Consider the following 16,980-nt stretch of genomic DNA (forward strand, 5'->3'; position numbering starts at 1 on the left):
AATCTCAAAGCTACAGGATAACACATGGTTAATTCAAAACAATGTGAACAAATAAGTATCACATTTGACAGAGTAAACTGAACGCTAAAGGGTCAAGAGCGGTGAGGAGAGATATGATGAAAACAACTCAATATCTTGGGCAGCTTTCTATTGCAGCAAACCAGGAGTCATGTGTCTTCCTTGTTTTCTTCTGCCCGTCTCATAGACCATGCAAAGTAAACATTGCTGCTCTTCTTCTGACTAAGCTAACAAAATATAACAATTATAGGTTTCAAATTTTGAATAAAAGCCAAGTTTCAGGGGAAGGGGTAAGTTGATTGATTATATTGACCCCAGTGCTCAACTGATATTTATTTTATCCAGTCCAGCACTCACTAACATTCAACTTATAACTTTACTTATACGAAGTGCGTGTGTGCATGCATGCATTGTCAGTGAGGGTGAGAGAAAAATGTGCTACATGCTTGTAATACATGAAAGACTGTTTTCTCTTGTAAATACGTGAGATGGACATTCTGGTTACTATTGACATATAATCTTTAAACCCACTCTCCCCAACTCTTTATCTCTCTCTTTCCCTCTCCCTTTCACACACTCACAGAATTCATATAGGCCACATCTCCATGTCATTTTGATATTTCTAACGCATGCTTCTTCCCCCCCCCCCCTAAACACAGATGTTTCTTCTGCTTATATAGTTTATTTTTGTTTTGTTTCATTTTGTTTATCATTTTTTTTTTGTGGGTGAGGAGGCTAAGACCTGAACATATACCTTCTCCACCACCCCTTCACCACTGCTTGACTCTCATATACATATTATATATATATATATATATATATATATATATATATATATATATATATATATACACAATAGATGATATAATAGATATAATACATTATGTGTGTATATAAGACCCATCAAGCCAAGTAAAATTGCAGCCATGGCAGATACTGGTGTCATGCAAATGGCACCTGTGCCGGTGGCACATAAAAGAACCTTTTGAGCGGAGGCAAGGGCTGAGACCATTTGACATTATGCCATGCTTCGAGCATTGGGCCTCACAGAGGCAATGACCAAGTCCACTTGGCATTATGTTATGCTTGAGAAGAAGACCCATCAAGCCAAGTAAAACTGCAGTTGTGGCAAATATTGGTGTCACACAAATGGCACCTGTGCCGGTGGCATGTAAAAACACCCATTACACTCTCGGAGTGGTTGGTGTAAGGAAGGGCATCCAACTGTAAAAACCATGCCAAAACAGACTGAAGTTTGGTGCAGCCTCCCAGCTTACCAGCCCTGGCCAAACTGTCCAACTCATGCCAACATGGATAATGATGATGATGATGATGATGATGACGATTCCGACTCCAAAAGTATGAAATGCGAGGCCAACACTGGTGGAATTTGAACAGAAAGACAATATGCTGCTAAGCATTTTGCCCGGTGTGCTAGCAATTCTGCCAGCTCACAGCCTTGGACTTCCATCGGTCACAAATGACCATGAGATTGCACCTAGAAAAGTTCCCCACCGAGGCACAAGTTCGGGCAAGGTTGTTTATGGAAGACCAGCCGTCACCCACACATACCAGCCTCCCCTCTCAACACCATTGATGCTATCCAAAGGAAAGGCAAAGGCTGATACAGCTTGGCCACCAATGACATCGCATCTCATTTTTACAGCTGAGTGAACTGGAGCAACATGAAATAACATGTCTTGCTCAAAAACACAACACACAACCTAGTTTGGGAATCAAAGTCACTATCTCATGATTGTGAGCCCAACGCTTTAACCACTGAACTATGCACCTTCACAAAAGAAAGCAGACCAGCCACCAGATGCCGAAACCTGGGATTGAACCAGAGACATTTAGATCTTCAGTCTAATGCTCTCCTAACTGAGCTATTTTGGCTCACCACCTTAATAATAACAATAGTAATTAAATTAAAAAAATGTAACCTTGTTCATCAGAGCATGGCAAAGACATTCAGACTTCTGCTGGCAACAAAGGTTTGAGGCCTGCTAACCTAATCTCATACTTGACATTGTTTTTAAAACACTGTAACTAATACTCCATAAAAATAAGCTGTCAGGGGTAGAGTATCATCATCATCATCATCATCGTTTAACGTCCGCTTTCCATGCTAGCATGGGTTGGACGATTTGACTGAGGACTGGTGAAACCGGATGGCAACACCAGGCTCCAGTCTGATTTGGCAGAGTTTCTACAGCTGGATGCCCTTCCTAACGCCAACCACTCAGAGAGTGTAGTGGGTGCTTTTACGTGTCACCCGCACGAAAACGGCCACGCTCGAAATGGTGTCTTTTATGTGCCACCCGCACAAGCCAGTCCAGGGGCACTGGCAACGATCTCGCTCGAAAATCCTACAGGAGCCAGTCAGGCGGTACTGGCAACGGCCACGCTCAAAATGGTGCATCTCATGTGCCACCCGCACAAGAACCAGTCCAGGGGCACTGGCAACGATCTTACTTGGCTTGCCGGGTCTTCTCACGCACAGCACATTTCCAAAGGTCTCGGTCAGTAGTCATCGCCTCGGTGAGGCCCATTAAATATATCTTTTGGACAAACAAAATAAAACAAAGCAAATAAAAACTCGAACTTCTCAATATACACTTACGAAAAAACAACAACCCCTATTAATATTAGTTTCTCAATAACAATTGCTCTAACAATTCTAAAAAATACTTCATGCTCAAATAAAGAATATATGTCAGTGAAATATGATATATGTAAGAGGTTCTGTGTTGTGTGTGTATGCATGTGTGTGTATGCATGTGTGTGTGTGTGTACTAGTATTTGGTTTAAATAATATGACTTTAGCACAAGAGGTCAGACTTCCAGTAACAAAAGATGTTATTAAAACTTACCATCTAGAGTACCCTTCATAACGTAAATGGCATTAATTTTTGGATTGTCTGAGTCACCCTATAATGAAAGATAAATAAAATTGATAACAAACACATAAGATGAAAACAATCATACATACAAGTTCACACACATAATATCCTATTTACTGTAAGCTGAAAATTTTACTAACTGTAACAGCAGTGAATGCTGGACAAGCAATATCTATCTATCCACACACACACACACACACACACACACACACACATTTATCTTCTTCCATAAAAAAAATCTATGAAAGTGTTTCATGACAATGCTGAATCCTGTCTGGATGCTGGTGGAATAATCATATTATTGAATATCATAACTAACATCAGGATGCATAATATTTTTAAACTTTGCTATTAAAGTGCATATGAACATGAAAATAACATTTTTTATCTGATAAAGTTAAAGAAAAAATTTTTTATATGCATATGCATTTTAACTACAAAATTAAAAGCTCACATGCAAAATGCAAGAAAATGACACCTTCCCCAACACCTAACCAGGATCTAAGCATCCGGGTCAAACATTTTCACACACATGCAGGCAGGCATAAGTGCATATGTGTGTTTATTAGGGAAACAACTATATATGCAGATTATACTTGTTTCAGCATTCACAGCCATCCAAAGATTGAAAATGTGAAACTCAGAGCAAAGATTTAATAAAAGTTTTCAGCTTACAATAAATGAGATAAAACTCAAAAATATCATTGAATACATTTTTATTCCTTGGTATCACAATATTCTGTACTTTATCATCAAGAACATATAGATATATGCATATGTATATATATTAGCTGTAACATAAATAGTTAAAATTTTTCAATATAAATTACAAGTCATTTATAAGTACTACCTATCACAGAAAAATCTTCTGGTAGATGAGTTGCTATGAAGTTGTGTATAATCTTCATGTGATGTGAAGGGGAGGTAATTCTGCTCGTTTATCCACTAAGAGGAAATTGGCAGAACCTATTTAATGTAACCTGTCGTGCAATCTGCCAGCAAATAATAGATATGCAGTTCAGCTTCTAGAATTGAACCTGTTCCCATTATTATATCTTAGGCCATACTTTCATATATATATATATATATATATATATATATATATATATATATATATATATACACACACACACACACATATTTTTATATATACTCTACTTACTTTTACTCTTTTACTTGTTTCAGTCATTTGACTGCGGCCATGCTGGAGCACCGCCTTTATAGTCGAGCAAATCGACCCCCAGGACTTATTCTTTGTAAGCCTAGTACTTATTCTATCGGTCTCTATTGCCGAACCGCTAAGTTACGGGGACGTAAACACACCAGCATCGGTTGCCAAGCGATGCTTGGGGTGGGGGACAAACAGACACACAAACATACACACACACACACACATATATATATATACGATGGGCTTCTTCCAGTTTCCTTCTACCAAAGTCACTCACAAGGCTTTGGTCGACCCAAGGCTATAGTAGAAGACACTTGCCCAAGATGCCACGCAGTGGGACTGAACTCAGTTCCACGTGGTTGGTAAGCAAGCTACTTACCACACAGCCACTCCTGCACCTACTTACTAGACATCCACTCCTGCGCCTACTTACCACACAACCACTCCTGTGACACACACACACACACACATACATATACACACGTGTACATACATACATACATACAGATATAAATGCAATATGATATATATATACCTTGTATGTTCTTATGATTGTTTTACATACATCTATATATGTCTAAATGTCTCTCTAAACATTGCCCTACACTCATCTATATACATCCAAATATGTGCACCTATGGATTGTCCTACACAGACCTATATATATTCTTTCTTTTATCTTTTTATTTGTTTCAGTCATTCAACTGCAACTAACCTGGAACACCACCTTAAGGGATCTTTTAGTTAAAGAAATTGACTCCAGGACTTATTCTTTGTAAGCCTGGTACTTATTTTAGTGGTCTCTTTTGCTGAACCGATAAGTTATGGGGACGCAAACACACCAACATCAGTTAAGCGATGGTGGGGAGGGGGACAAACACAGGCACAAAGACACACACACATAAATATATACACATACATATATACAATGGGCTTCTTTAAGTTTCCCTCTACAAAATCCACTCACAAGACTTTAGTCAGCCTGAGGCTATAGTAGAGGACAATTGTTCAAGGTGCCACACAGTGGGTCTGAACCTGGAACCATATAGTTGGAAGCAAACTTCTTACGACACAGCCTCACCTGCATACATATATATATATATATATATATATATATATATATATATACATACTTTGAAATGTGTGGCCCTAAGAATTCTTCTATATACATCTATATCTATTCAAACCTGTTTCCCTAAAGATTCTTCAACACACATGGATAAACATCCAAACATGTATCCCTAAAGCTTGTCCCTTGCACACAGCTGTGTACATCAATATGTGTCACTCTAAGGATTCTTCTAGACATATCTATTAACTTTTTAGCATTTAAACTGACCGAATATTCTACCTGTTTTATGCTCCAAGTAGCCAGATCTGGCCACTCACACTTACCTTACAATGTAATTCTAAGAATAAACAATCACATAACTGAAATCCCTGAGCATTATTAATTCAAAACAATATGAATGCATATGCATTGCATTTGGCAGATTTTTCTGAATGCTAAGGGGTTAAACAGCCACACGTTTCTTTAGAGATTGTTCCACTCACATCTGTATACATTAAAATATGTCTCTCTAATAATTATTCTACATACACACATGCAGGCATGACCGTGTAGTAAGAAGTTTGCTTCCTAACCACATGGTTATGGGTTCAGTTCCACCGCATGGCATCTTGGGCAAGTGTCTTGGGTCAGCCGAAGCCTTGTGAGTGGATTTGGTAGATGGAAACTGAAAGAAGCCTGTCATATATATGCATATGCATATATATATATATATATATATATATATATATATATATATATATATATATATATATATATATATATATATATATATAAGGACACAGGAAATGTATCAAGGCTGACAAAAAGTGGTGCTGCTTCCTAGGGTTAAATAGCAGTAGTATTATTCCCTTCATGGGACTGTCACATTAAGTTGATAGCATACAACTACTTTATCATATCACTACTGCATAAATCTCTCTGAGAGATTTCGAAATATATTATTTCTATTTATATATATATTTGTATGTATGTATGCATGCATGTTTATATTTGTCTCCTATCACTGCATGACAACCAGTGTTGGTGTTTATGTCCCTATGACTTAGTGGCTTGACAAAAAGAGACTGATAGAATAAGTACCAGGTTTAAAGAAAAAAATAAATAGTAAGGGGTTGATTCATTTGACTAAAATACTTCAAGGTAGTGCTCCAGCATGGCTACAGTCTAATGGCAGAAACAAATAAAAAATAAAAAGATTAGCTCAAGTAAAAACAACAAAACCTAATAAAATAAATTTTTTCCCCCCAAAAAATGAGAAAAAAAAAATCAAAAAGAAATTTTTTTTAAATTAGAAAAAAATCAGAAAGTTTCTTCTAAGTATGCACAAAACCAGTTAAAGCCGGTCTGAAGCTAGTGGATCCTTTATATTATCAAATGGCTCACAGGTTTTTATTCATATTTATCAAACACAGATGAATGAAAAGCTATGTTGGCATCATTATCCTGTGTGATCTAAACTAAAAATAGTTAAAATCATGTTTTACTATTTTTTGTTCTTTTCTTTAAATCCTCTTCTAAATAATGTGGAATGTTCAGGAAGTCAGCAAAGGTTAAGACACATCACCTTGTGAGATTAATATTCTTTTCTTATTTTGCATAAGGCCAACAATTTCGGGGGAGGCGGGGTGCTCAGTTGATTACATTGACCCCAGTGCTCAACTGACATTTTATTAACCCTGAACAGTGGAATTTGAACTCTGAATGTAAAGACAGATGAAATGAGGCTAAGCATTTTGCCAGGTGTGCTAACAATTCTGCCAGCTTGCCACCATACTATGAGATTATATATGAAGTATAGGGGATCTCTGAATGGAGGTAGTACCTATGATGTCTGGCAACTGCATCTTCTCAGGGATGGTCAGGGGGTCAGGCATCCCTGGTCTTCATTCAACTCCTAATCTCTCACTTGATGGCTCTTAATGCCACACCCTGGTATCCCACGTCAGCAGGTGAGCTAAACCAAGTATGGGAATGGTGTTAAAACTGCACCAGTAGGTGTAAAACCCTGGGTAAAGCTTCCCAAGGAATCACTGCCTAGGGTGGAGGAACCTACTCAGATCAACAGCCTAGTGCTTAGGGCCTAAGTGTTGGTATCTCAAGTAGGTTTTGGCTAACAGCTTAGAGAGGAATGGGCACTGTCAAGCTAACTTGCCCATGATGCATTCATGATAACAACCAGACCAGAACCAATATCAGATTGGTCATCGCCTGAGTTAACACCAAAAAGTGGATAGACCTCAATGAATGACTTCATGCCATCCAGTTAGTTGTCACATTTTTAAATGCAGTCTAAAATGTCTTTGTGTATAGCAGCAGCACCTTCTCCAAATGTAGGAACAATATTTCACTGTGGGTCTCATTTGAGCTTTGTAGAGGGCTCATAATTGTTGGGTTAGGATGGGATACCTGAAGTATTATCTGGCTCTGAAGATGAAGGTCAGACTTTGAGATGCAGTTTTTGCCTGATCAAAAGCAAGTTATTTACTGGTTTTGAACATGTCAGCTTAGCTTTAGTGAGGAGTACCCAGTAAGAAATTCTTTTAAGTTAGTTTCTGTCTTGAGCCTACAGGTTCATTAGGTTAAAGGTTATTCCAGTTTTTGAAATGTTTAAACAAGTGAGACTATAACACTCTCACCTGGACTGGTCAACAGTCCCCCACAATGTTAACTCCAGCTGCTTCTAGCACATACTTTTAGTTGAATGGACAGGAGCAACATGAAATGAAATATTTGCTCAAGGAAGAATATATCACCCACTTTTAGGGCTGTGAACCCAACACCCTAACCACAAAGTCATGTGCTTTCACAGTAAGAAATTCAATGTTTATAAAATGAAACTACTTACCTTAATAAACTCCACAGTAATTTTGCCATCAATCTGTGATGTTTCCCCATTTACTCTCACTTTACCATTTTTCACTGAAAATGTTAGCATCTCATCATGTGCCACACCTCTTCCAACTTTGGCAAAAATATCAAGTTCATCTACAATGGTGTGTTCTCCATTTAAAACCACATCAAATATCTGCAAAAAGAGAATGTTGAACACATACTTAGAGTCATCTCCATGGGGTAGTGAACAGTACAATTATATGCTTGGGTTTTGGCTGTTAAAGTGCCAGACCCAATGTTGTTAATTAACTTCAACTCAACCTGATACATGTTTATTCAGCCATATTGAGATAACTGAGTACATCATCCCATGTGTCCTTCCATTTTTTAAGAAAGTTTGTTATGATTTGAGGGAGATTTATTTGCTATTTCTAGCATATTGAGCCACAACATAAAAGTTCTCCTGTTGGCTCATATGCTATTGCTGTTGATGATGTCGCTGCAAGCAGCCTCAATCTTTTTTTAAGAACCTCAGTCATTTTAAAGAAATTTTGAGGCACAAGGCATTGCACCAAATTCATTTAACCTCCATCAAAAGTTCTTCATTGATTCTGCCCCCACCCCCATCCTCCCACCTAACTCCACCTTTTTTTCAGACCCGCTGATGTCCATGTTATTGACTTTTTGCACTTTGAGTGCAAGCATAGCCACATGGTTAAGAAGTGAACCTCACAATCATGAGTTCCATGGTTTAATTCCATTTTGAAATACTTTAGACAAGTATCTCCTGTCACAGTCTCAAGACTTGTTGAGTGAAATCAGGTAGACATTAGGTTAAAAGTTATTCCAGTTTTTGAAGTGTTTAAATAAGTGAGATTATAACACTCTCACCTGGACTGGTCAACAGTCCTTCACAAGGCCACCCTATCAGGTGGCCTGCATTTTAACCCTTTGCTTGTCCTGTATGTATGTCACACATGATACACATGATACACAGGATATTCCCCTGGTGTCCATGCATCATATTTGATACACATTCCCAATTCTTTTTCACCCACCAGAGTAACGTGAGACTTTCAAAAGGAAGGCATTACATTATTCAGAATGTGTGAAACAAAGGACAAATTAAAAGTTTGGAAACAAGAATGGACATATAGGCGTAGGAGTGGCTGTGTGGTAAGTAGCTTGCTTACCAACCACATGGTTCTGAGTTCAGTCCCACTGCGTGGAACCTTGGGCAAGTGTCTTCTACTATAGCCTCGGGCCGACCAAAGCCTTGTGAGTGGATTTGGTAGACGGAAACTGAAAGAAGCCCATCGTATATATGTATATATATATATATATATATATATATATATATATATATGTGTGTGTGTGTGTGTGTGTGTGTGTGTGTGTGTATGTGTGTGTGTGTGTGTGTGTGTGTGTGTGTGTGTGTGTATGTTTGTGTGTCTGTGTTCGTCCCCCTCAACATCGCTTGACCAATAGAATAAGTACTAGGCTTACAAAGAATAAGCTCTGGGGTCGAGTTGCTCGACTAAAGGCGGTGCTCCTGCATGGCCGCAGTCAAATGACTGAAACAAGTAAAAGAGTAAAAGAGTAAAGAGTAAAAGAGTAAAGAGTAAAAGAGTATTTAGGACAAACATATGAAAATGCTTTGGACAAGCAAAGGATTAATTCAAGGAATTCAGCCTCGTCATATACAGTATCACACCGATTCTGCCTGAGGTTTACATTAAGAGTACACATGTTTATGAAATAATCAGCCATTTTAACTATGATGAACTGGTAGTTCTCTTGATGCTATAATTGTAACACACACTATCAAAATTGTCAGAGGAGCCATTTACTTACATTTATTTCTGCAACCCCTGCATTAAGCATTTAGCCTGATTATTTCTTGCTGAGAGTTTATCCCTTTACAACAACTCTCTATTGCATTCCTTAAGCCCCTACTACCCAAACCTATAAAATCAAAATTAAATATTGAACTCAAATACTTGCACTTATCCCATACTAGGAGGACCTAAAAAAAGGGAAATAATCAATGTCTCTTGTACTCATAAATAGTAGTTCACTCTAATGATAGGAATTTCTATACATTCACTTGATCTGCTAGAAATAACATCCAAATCTCCCTTGTATCACATTCCATCATCATTAATAACAACAAAAAAAAAACATTGAATAATAATGTGCTGGGCATCAAAAATACAGTATGGTCAAGGCTTATAACAGTTCTATTCAATAAGGGTCAATTTGGGCTAAACAACACCAATAATAGCAACAATCAATATCAGTTTCAAATTTTGGCAAAGGGCCAACAGTTTTTGAGAGGAGGGGTAAGTTGATTACATTGACCCAGTCCTTCACTGATATTCGTTTTATTGACCTTGAAAGGGTGAAAGGCAAAGTCAACCTTGATGGAACTAATAGAAACAATTTATATTAGTATTTACAATATATTAACCCTTTTGTTATCGCAGTTCAACTGAAATATACTGCCTTTCACCAATTAATTTTTTTAAATAATGAAGAACTTTTTGTCATTATTAAGCTGATATCTAGAAACAAATTAATATGAAATTTTGATGGAAGATTTTAATTTAGATAACTTTAAAGGTAGAAGTTTGTATTACAGAACAAAGGGCAGTCTCAGGCAGATTAGGTTAATCAAATGGGTTAATCAAATATGTACATTATTTATCTTTTGATTAGATGCAGAATCAATATTTGTAGCAGCAAAGATATCTCCAACCAATGAGAGTTGAACTTAAACTGTGGGTAGACAAAACTAAATACTATTAGAACTTTACCACTCCAGCTATTCCATTGCTCCAGCTGTTACCCCTCTTATGTCACTGCAGTACTAATAGCAATTTCTTTAACTAGAACACTGCCACACTTTTTTTTGTTGATGTTTACCTCCAGATCAATACTGATCAAGCAATCCTATGATCAAAGTCATTTAAATAAGGATATCTTTTTTTATATATAGGTTCAGATGTGGCTGTGTGGTAAAATCTTTGCTTCTCAACCATATGGCTCTGGGTTCAGTCCCACTGTGCGGGACTTTGGGCAAATGTCTTCTACTATAGCGTTCAGGCCAACCAAAGCCTTGTGAGTGGATTTGGTAGACAAAAACTGAAAGAAGCCTGTCTTTGTGTCTGTTTTGTTCTCCTGCCACTGTCTGACAAGCAGTGCTGGTGCATTTATGCCTCCATATCCAGCAGTTTAGCAAAAAGTGACTGATAAAATAAGTACTATGATTTTTAAAAAAAGTTTCGGGGTCAGTTCATTCGACTGAAATTCTTCAAGGCAGTGCCCCAGCATGGCCACAGTCTAATGACTGAAACAAGTAAAAAAAATACAAGATCTAAGACTACATTATCTAGAGAGTAGCTGTTGCTGTTTAGTCTTAGAGCAGGCTTATGATCAAAATATATTCCAACTATGACCACCACCCTGTTTTCTTAGGCACATGCATGATTAAACTGACTGATGTGTCCTTTTTTTGCAGCAATGAAGAAGATAAAACTGGTATGACCCAATGGAGGGTGTTTTCAAAGTATCTTGTTCATTGAGTCAATGTTGATTTGGCATGAGATATCTAGGTGATGTGAATGGTACTTGAGTGTAGGAGGTTAGTATTGTCTGCATAAGAGTTACAACTGTTGGAGATAACTGCATGTAGGTCATTCATACATATACAAGAGAAAGAGAATGAGGGGTAGAACTGAATTATGGGGTACAACACATCAACACAAGTTGTCAAGTGGTGGTGGAGGACAAACACAGACACAAAGACACACACACATAGATATATACCTATATATACATGATGGGCTTCTTTCAGTTTTTGTCTACAAAATCTACTCACAGCCTGAGGCTACAGTAGGAGACACTTGCCCAAGGTGCCACGCCATGGGACTGAACTTGCAACCAAGTGGTTGGGAAGCAAGCTTCTTACCTTGCTTCCCAACCACTTGGTTATTGGTTCAGTCCCACTGCATGGCACCTTGGGCAATATACATAATAGTATATATAATATAAATTCCTCATTTCAGAAATTGTAGTAATTTTATGCCAAATTACTACACTAAATTCAAAGAACAAATTTCTAATTCATTAAAGCAGTGTTTCTCATGGGGGAGGAGGCTACTAGTGAGAATTGAAAAGGAAATGAACAACTTGTTATCTATACATATATAAATGTGAGTCTGTTTGGTTGTCTGTTTGTGTCAAGTTGCTGTCTACACCCGTTAACAAATTTTCATGAAACTTTGCAAACATGTTAAAGTAACATCCAGTTTGTTACTAGTCACATTGAAGCTTAATAAAAATCTATAATTGGATGGCTAGGGCTCCTAGAAGGGGGTCCACATATAAATAATCTATTTTCCTTTGACAGCCAAGGGAAATAATCCATTCATTTTCTTAGCCAAGGGAAATAACCCAACTTATCCTGACATTTCTGTTCTCATAAATCTAATATTAACAAATGCGAAAACTAATTTCTGTGTGTCACACTTTGACCCCACACCTCCTCACTATTCAATGACACTTCTACTATTCCTTGTGCTGGGGTGAGACTAACAGTAAAGACGGTGAGGGTGGTGGTGAAGACAGAGAGAGAGTGAGAGAGAAAGAAAGAAAAAGAGAGGGAGAGAAAGAGAGACAAAGAAATTTAGGGAGAGTTGATGATGTTTTATTAAAAGTAGTAGTGTTGATGGTGACAGTGGGAATAATAATAATAGGAGAGAGACAAAGAGTGGGTATGTGAGAAAAAGAGGGAGATGATGTACAACTTTGTTTAACCATGTCTCTTTGACAGAAATTCCTGTGGCCAACATACCGAACCAGCATACTGAACACTATCATTTTTGTTTTATTTTTTGCTTCTTGAATATATATATATCATCATCATCATCATCATTGTTTAACGTTCGCTTTCCATGCTAGCATGGGTTGGACGATTTGACTGAGGACTGGTGCAACCGGATGGCTACACCAGGCTCCAATCTAATTTGGCAGAGTTTCTACAGCTGGATGCCCTTCTTAACGCCAACCACTCAGAGAGTGTAGTGGGTGCTTTTACATGTCACCCGCACGAAAACGGCCACGCTCGAAATGGTGTCTTTTATGTGCCACCCGCACAAGAGCCAGTCCAGGGGCACTGGCAACGATCTCGCTCGGAAACCCTACAAGGCCAGTCAGGCGGTACTGGCAACGGTCACGCTCAGGATGGTACATCTTATGTGCCACCCGCACAAGAGCCAGTCCAGGGGCCCTATATATATATATACAAGGGTGAGTTAAAAAGTAATGCCATTTTGTTTAGGACAGATATAATTACCAACACAGGAACATGTATCATACATCAAAATGAAGCTGGTCTTCTGTGGATTACATCCCTACTTCTCAACATAGTCACCGTTTCTCTCAATAGCAATGTTCCACCTTCGAATAAGAGCATGTATCCCTGTCCTGTAAAATTCTGTTCACTGTTCTTTGAGCCACTTCTTCACTACAGTTTTCACTTCCTCATCACTGGACTATCATCGTCACTGAACTATCATCTCTTTGGCCCCATGAAAGAGTGTTTGAGAGGCAAACATTATTCCAGTGACGAGGAAGTGAAAACTGTAGAGAAGAAGTGGCTCAAAGAACAGTCAACAGAATTTTACGGAACAGGGATACATGCTCTCATTCGAAGGTGGATCATTGCTACTGAGGGAAGAGGTGACTATGTTGAGTAGTAGGGATGTGATCCACAGAGGACCAGCTTCATTTTGATGTATGATACATGTTCCTGTGTTGGTAATTATACTTGTCCTAAACTAAATGGCATTATTTTTGACTTACCCTTGTATTGGGATATTCTAACTTTACATATTTTTTCTAATTTGTAAATGTTGTACTAATGTTTGTTCATGCAAAATTACACGGTGTAGACATAGACATGTTTCCAAACACACACACACATACGCACACAGACACACATATGCACACACACATGTATATATATATATATATATATATATATATATATATATATATACATATTTAATTTTTCATAGACCTTCTTATTTTCCTTCTTGGCACATTAAGGAAAAAAAATGCTTTTAGTGATGAACGCACCCCATCCTTTTTCGTTATTTTCCCCATCCTAAAAGAGGTCACTATCCTTGAACTCATGTCCCATGCCAGTAGCTATACAATGGTAAAATAAATAAATAAATAAATGGTAAAAAAAACATTCCAAATTGAAAAGAAATCCCTCCTCCTCCCTCTCTCTACCTATCTGTCTGTCTATCTATCGACCTACCAATCTATCTATCTATCTATCTATCTACCTATCCATCTATCTACCTATACATTTACCTATCTATCTCACCTAAAAAAAACAAAAACAAAAACAATGTTCTTGTCTTCTAAACAAAACAAAAAAAACACCTGATTTATTTAAATGAACAAACTGTTTGCACATTCGCAATTTTATTTGACAAGTTCAAAGATGAACGAAAGCACTAATAATAATGACTGAATAAAAAAATTCTTTATCCAAAATTCTGACGACTTCCGTTTTTCTCAATACTCAGTGAGGGCTGGGAAGAAGATGCTGTCTTCAGAAGTGGGACCATTGGGAGGGTGTACACTGTGCATCGTAATCAACAAGAGTGCTTGTTTCTGCATCTACTGCTGCACACTGTCAGAGGTCCTACATCATTCACAGACCATTGAAGACACAATGGGGATGTCTGCATGACATACAGAGAAGCCTGTGGCAAACATGGACTACTGAAGGACGATGCTCATTGGGACCAGACACTGGAGGAGTCAGCAGAGCAGCAAGTCAACTGCATCCAGCTATTTTCTATCATGTTGATGACATGTGGCTTGGGTGAACTTCTGAAGCTTTAGGGACCCACAAAACCAACATGGCAGAGGACATCCTACAAAGGATTCAGCAGAAAATGTTCAATAATGCCATTTACTTGACCTGGACACCTGAGTGCAAGTTATGGGAGGTCAAGGCATTGCCACATTTGGTCTGCCTCAACCAGAGCAGGCAGCAATCTCACAACAGAGTACCTGTGAGAAATCAGCTATAACATCGAGGAAATGACGACATATATAGCTGATAACGAACAAACTGATGGAGGACCAACTTGATGTTTATAAGACCATTATTTTGAGCACTGAAAGTGAAAGAGGAGGTCTTTTTTTTCTGGATGCTCCAGTTCCACCTGGTGGAACTGGCAAAACATTTGTCATCAACCTTCTTCTGGCTAAACTGCATCAAATGAAACACATTGCTATAGCAGTGGCATCAAGTGGAATAGCTGCAACTCTGCTAAGTGGTGGAACTGACTTCACAGTTTGAGTATTCATAACTTATTGGGATTTCCTAAAAACAAGATCCTATGTAAGACATTTCGGTATTATCTGTAAATGCACAAAAACTGTTTTAAGAGCTACATACTTTGTATTGTTCTTATTGGATTAGTAAAACAATTATGAGAACAGAACCAAGGGATAAGCCCCGCTTTTCTGGGAATTACCGGGTACGTCAGCTATCTATCTATATATATAAAAATGAGAATGTGTGTCTGTCTGTCTGTCTGTCTGTGTGTGTGAATCCCTAAAACTCGAGAACTACGCAACCAATTTCATTCAAATTTTACAGATGCCTTACTTAGGGTTCCAGTTGTGTTTTAGTCAAAAAAATTTTTTAACTTCTTGCAGAGTTCGAGCCCACGGCAACATAATATCTCCTCCACTATTTAAGTATTACATGTCAAAAGTGAAACAAAAACACTCATGTCAAATACTTTCACTTAAAACATGAAACTATTCCACTAACTGAAACAATCACATTTCGATACTTTCAGAGAGAGAGAGAGATGTATATGTATACATATACATGTATATGTACACGCATATGTATAGATATATATATAGATATAGATCTATATGCATGTATATGTATACATATGTGTAGAGGTATATATATATAGATGTACATGTAATATGTACACATATATACATATATATACATGCATACAGATATCTATACATATATACACCCATCACACACATACACATGCACACAAACACACACATTAGTAATTTGTTTTCTTATCCAAAACTACGTCAAAAGTACTGAACGGATCTTTATGAAATTTGGAAATTATATTCTATGCATAACGGCCATAACTCCCATGAAAATTCATATATTTTTGATGTTGATGAAATTTTAACCCGAACATAACAGATGAGCATTATTTGTAATTCAACGGTACAACAGTGTAAGACTACCCTTTCAGATATACTTACATTGTGATTTCTGCAATGTGGTGCATAAATTGTCAAGTAAATGAGACGCATCTTTGCCTCCACTGATTCACTTGCAAAGTGTTGAGTAAAATTATTTCATTGTAGACCTCCTTTGAATCTTTTTATTATCACTGCGACACATAGTCCCCAGTTGGTAACATTGATTTCAAGGCCTTCCCAGATGAGAGACTGGCATTCCACTTAATGTCTATGTTCCATGCTGGCATGGATTGGAGAGTTATTAATGTAGAAATATGGTATCGTAGCTACTAACAGTTGAGGGTTGCATAGTCTAGACGGCGTTTTTAGATTTCATTATTCTCTTTAACCCGGGCAAAGCTGGGTATTTCTGCTAGTATTTAATAAAAATAAGATGATTATCCAGCACCATGGTAAATGTAAGAAGAATTATATAGATACAGATTCTATTTTGTCTTCTCGTGTATAGAGGGGCATGGAAAATTTCACTAATATTTTGGGGGAAGGCCTGGGATTTGTACTTGAGGAGAACTGCTGCCATTAAGTGACATTGATAAACTAAAGAACATTATCATGTGGTGGTGGTGGTGGTGGTAGTGGTGATACTGTTTAGCTGGTTAAAGGTGTATTTAAGTAAATTTTGGGTGGGTTTTTTGAGCTGTGCT

At 37.7% G+C, this 16,980-nt stretch overlaps 1 protein-coding gene across 1 annotated transcript in view; it reads right to left on the minus strand.

The window, feature by feature from the left end:
• The window catches only part of LOC106878351 (malectin-B), an 81,891-nt gene that overhangs the window by 4,437 nt on the left and 60,474 nt on the right, over nt 1–16,980 (minus strand). Inside the window, exons 2-3 of the mRNA XM_089353997.1 lie at nt 8,010–8,189; nt 2,892–2,949 (exon numbers count right to left, since the gene is read on the minus strand). Coding sequence (XP_089210123.1) covers nt 2,892–2,949; nt 8,010–8,189 — 238 coding nt within the window. The remainder of the gene's footprint in view (nt 1–2,891; nt 2,950–8,009; nt 8,190–16,980) is intronic.

Source organism: Octopus bimaculoides, chromosome 6 (genome assembly GCF_046866305.1).
Source record: "Octopus bimaculoides isolate indiv1 chromosome 6, ASM4686630v1, whole genome shotgun sequence".
Classification (NCBI taxonomy): Eukaryota; Metazoa; Mollusca; class Cephalopoda; order Octopoda; family Octopodidae; genus Octopus; species Octopus bimaculoides.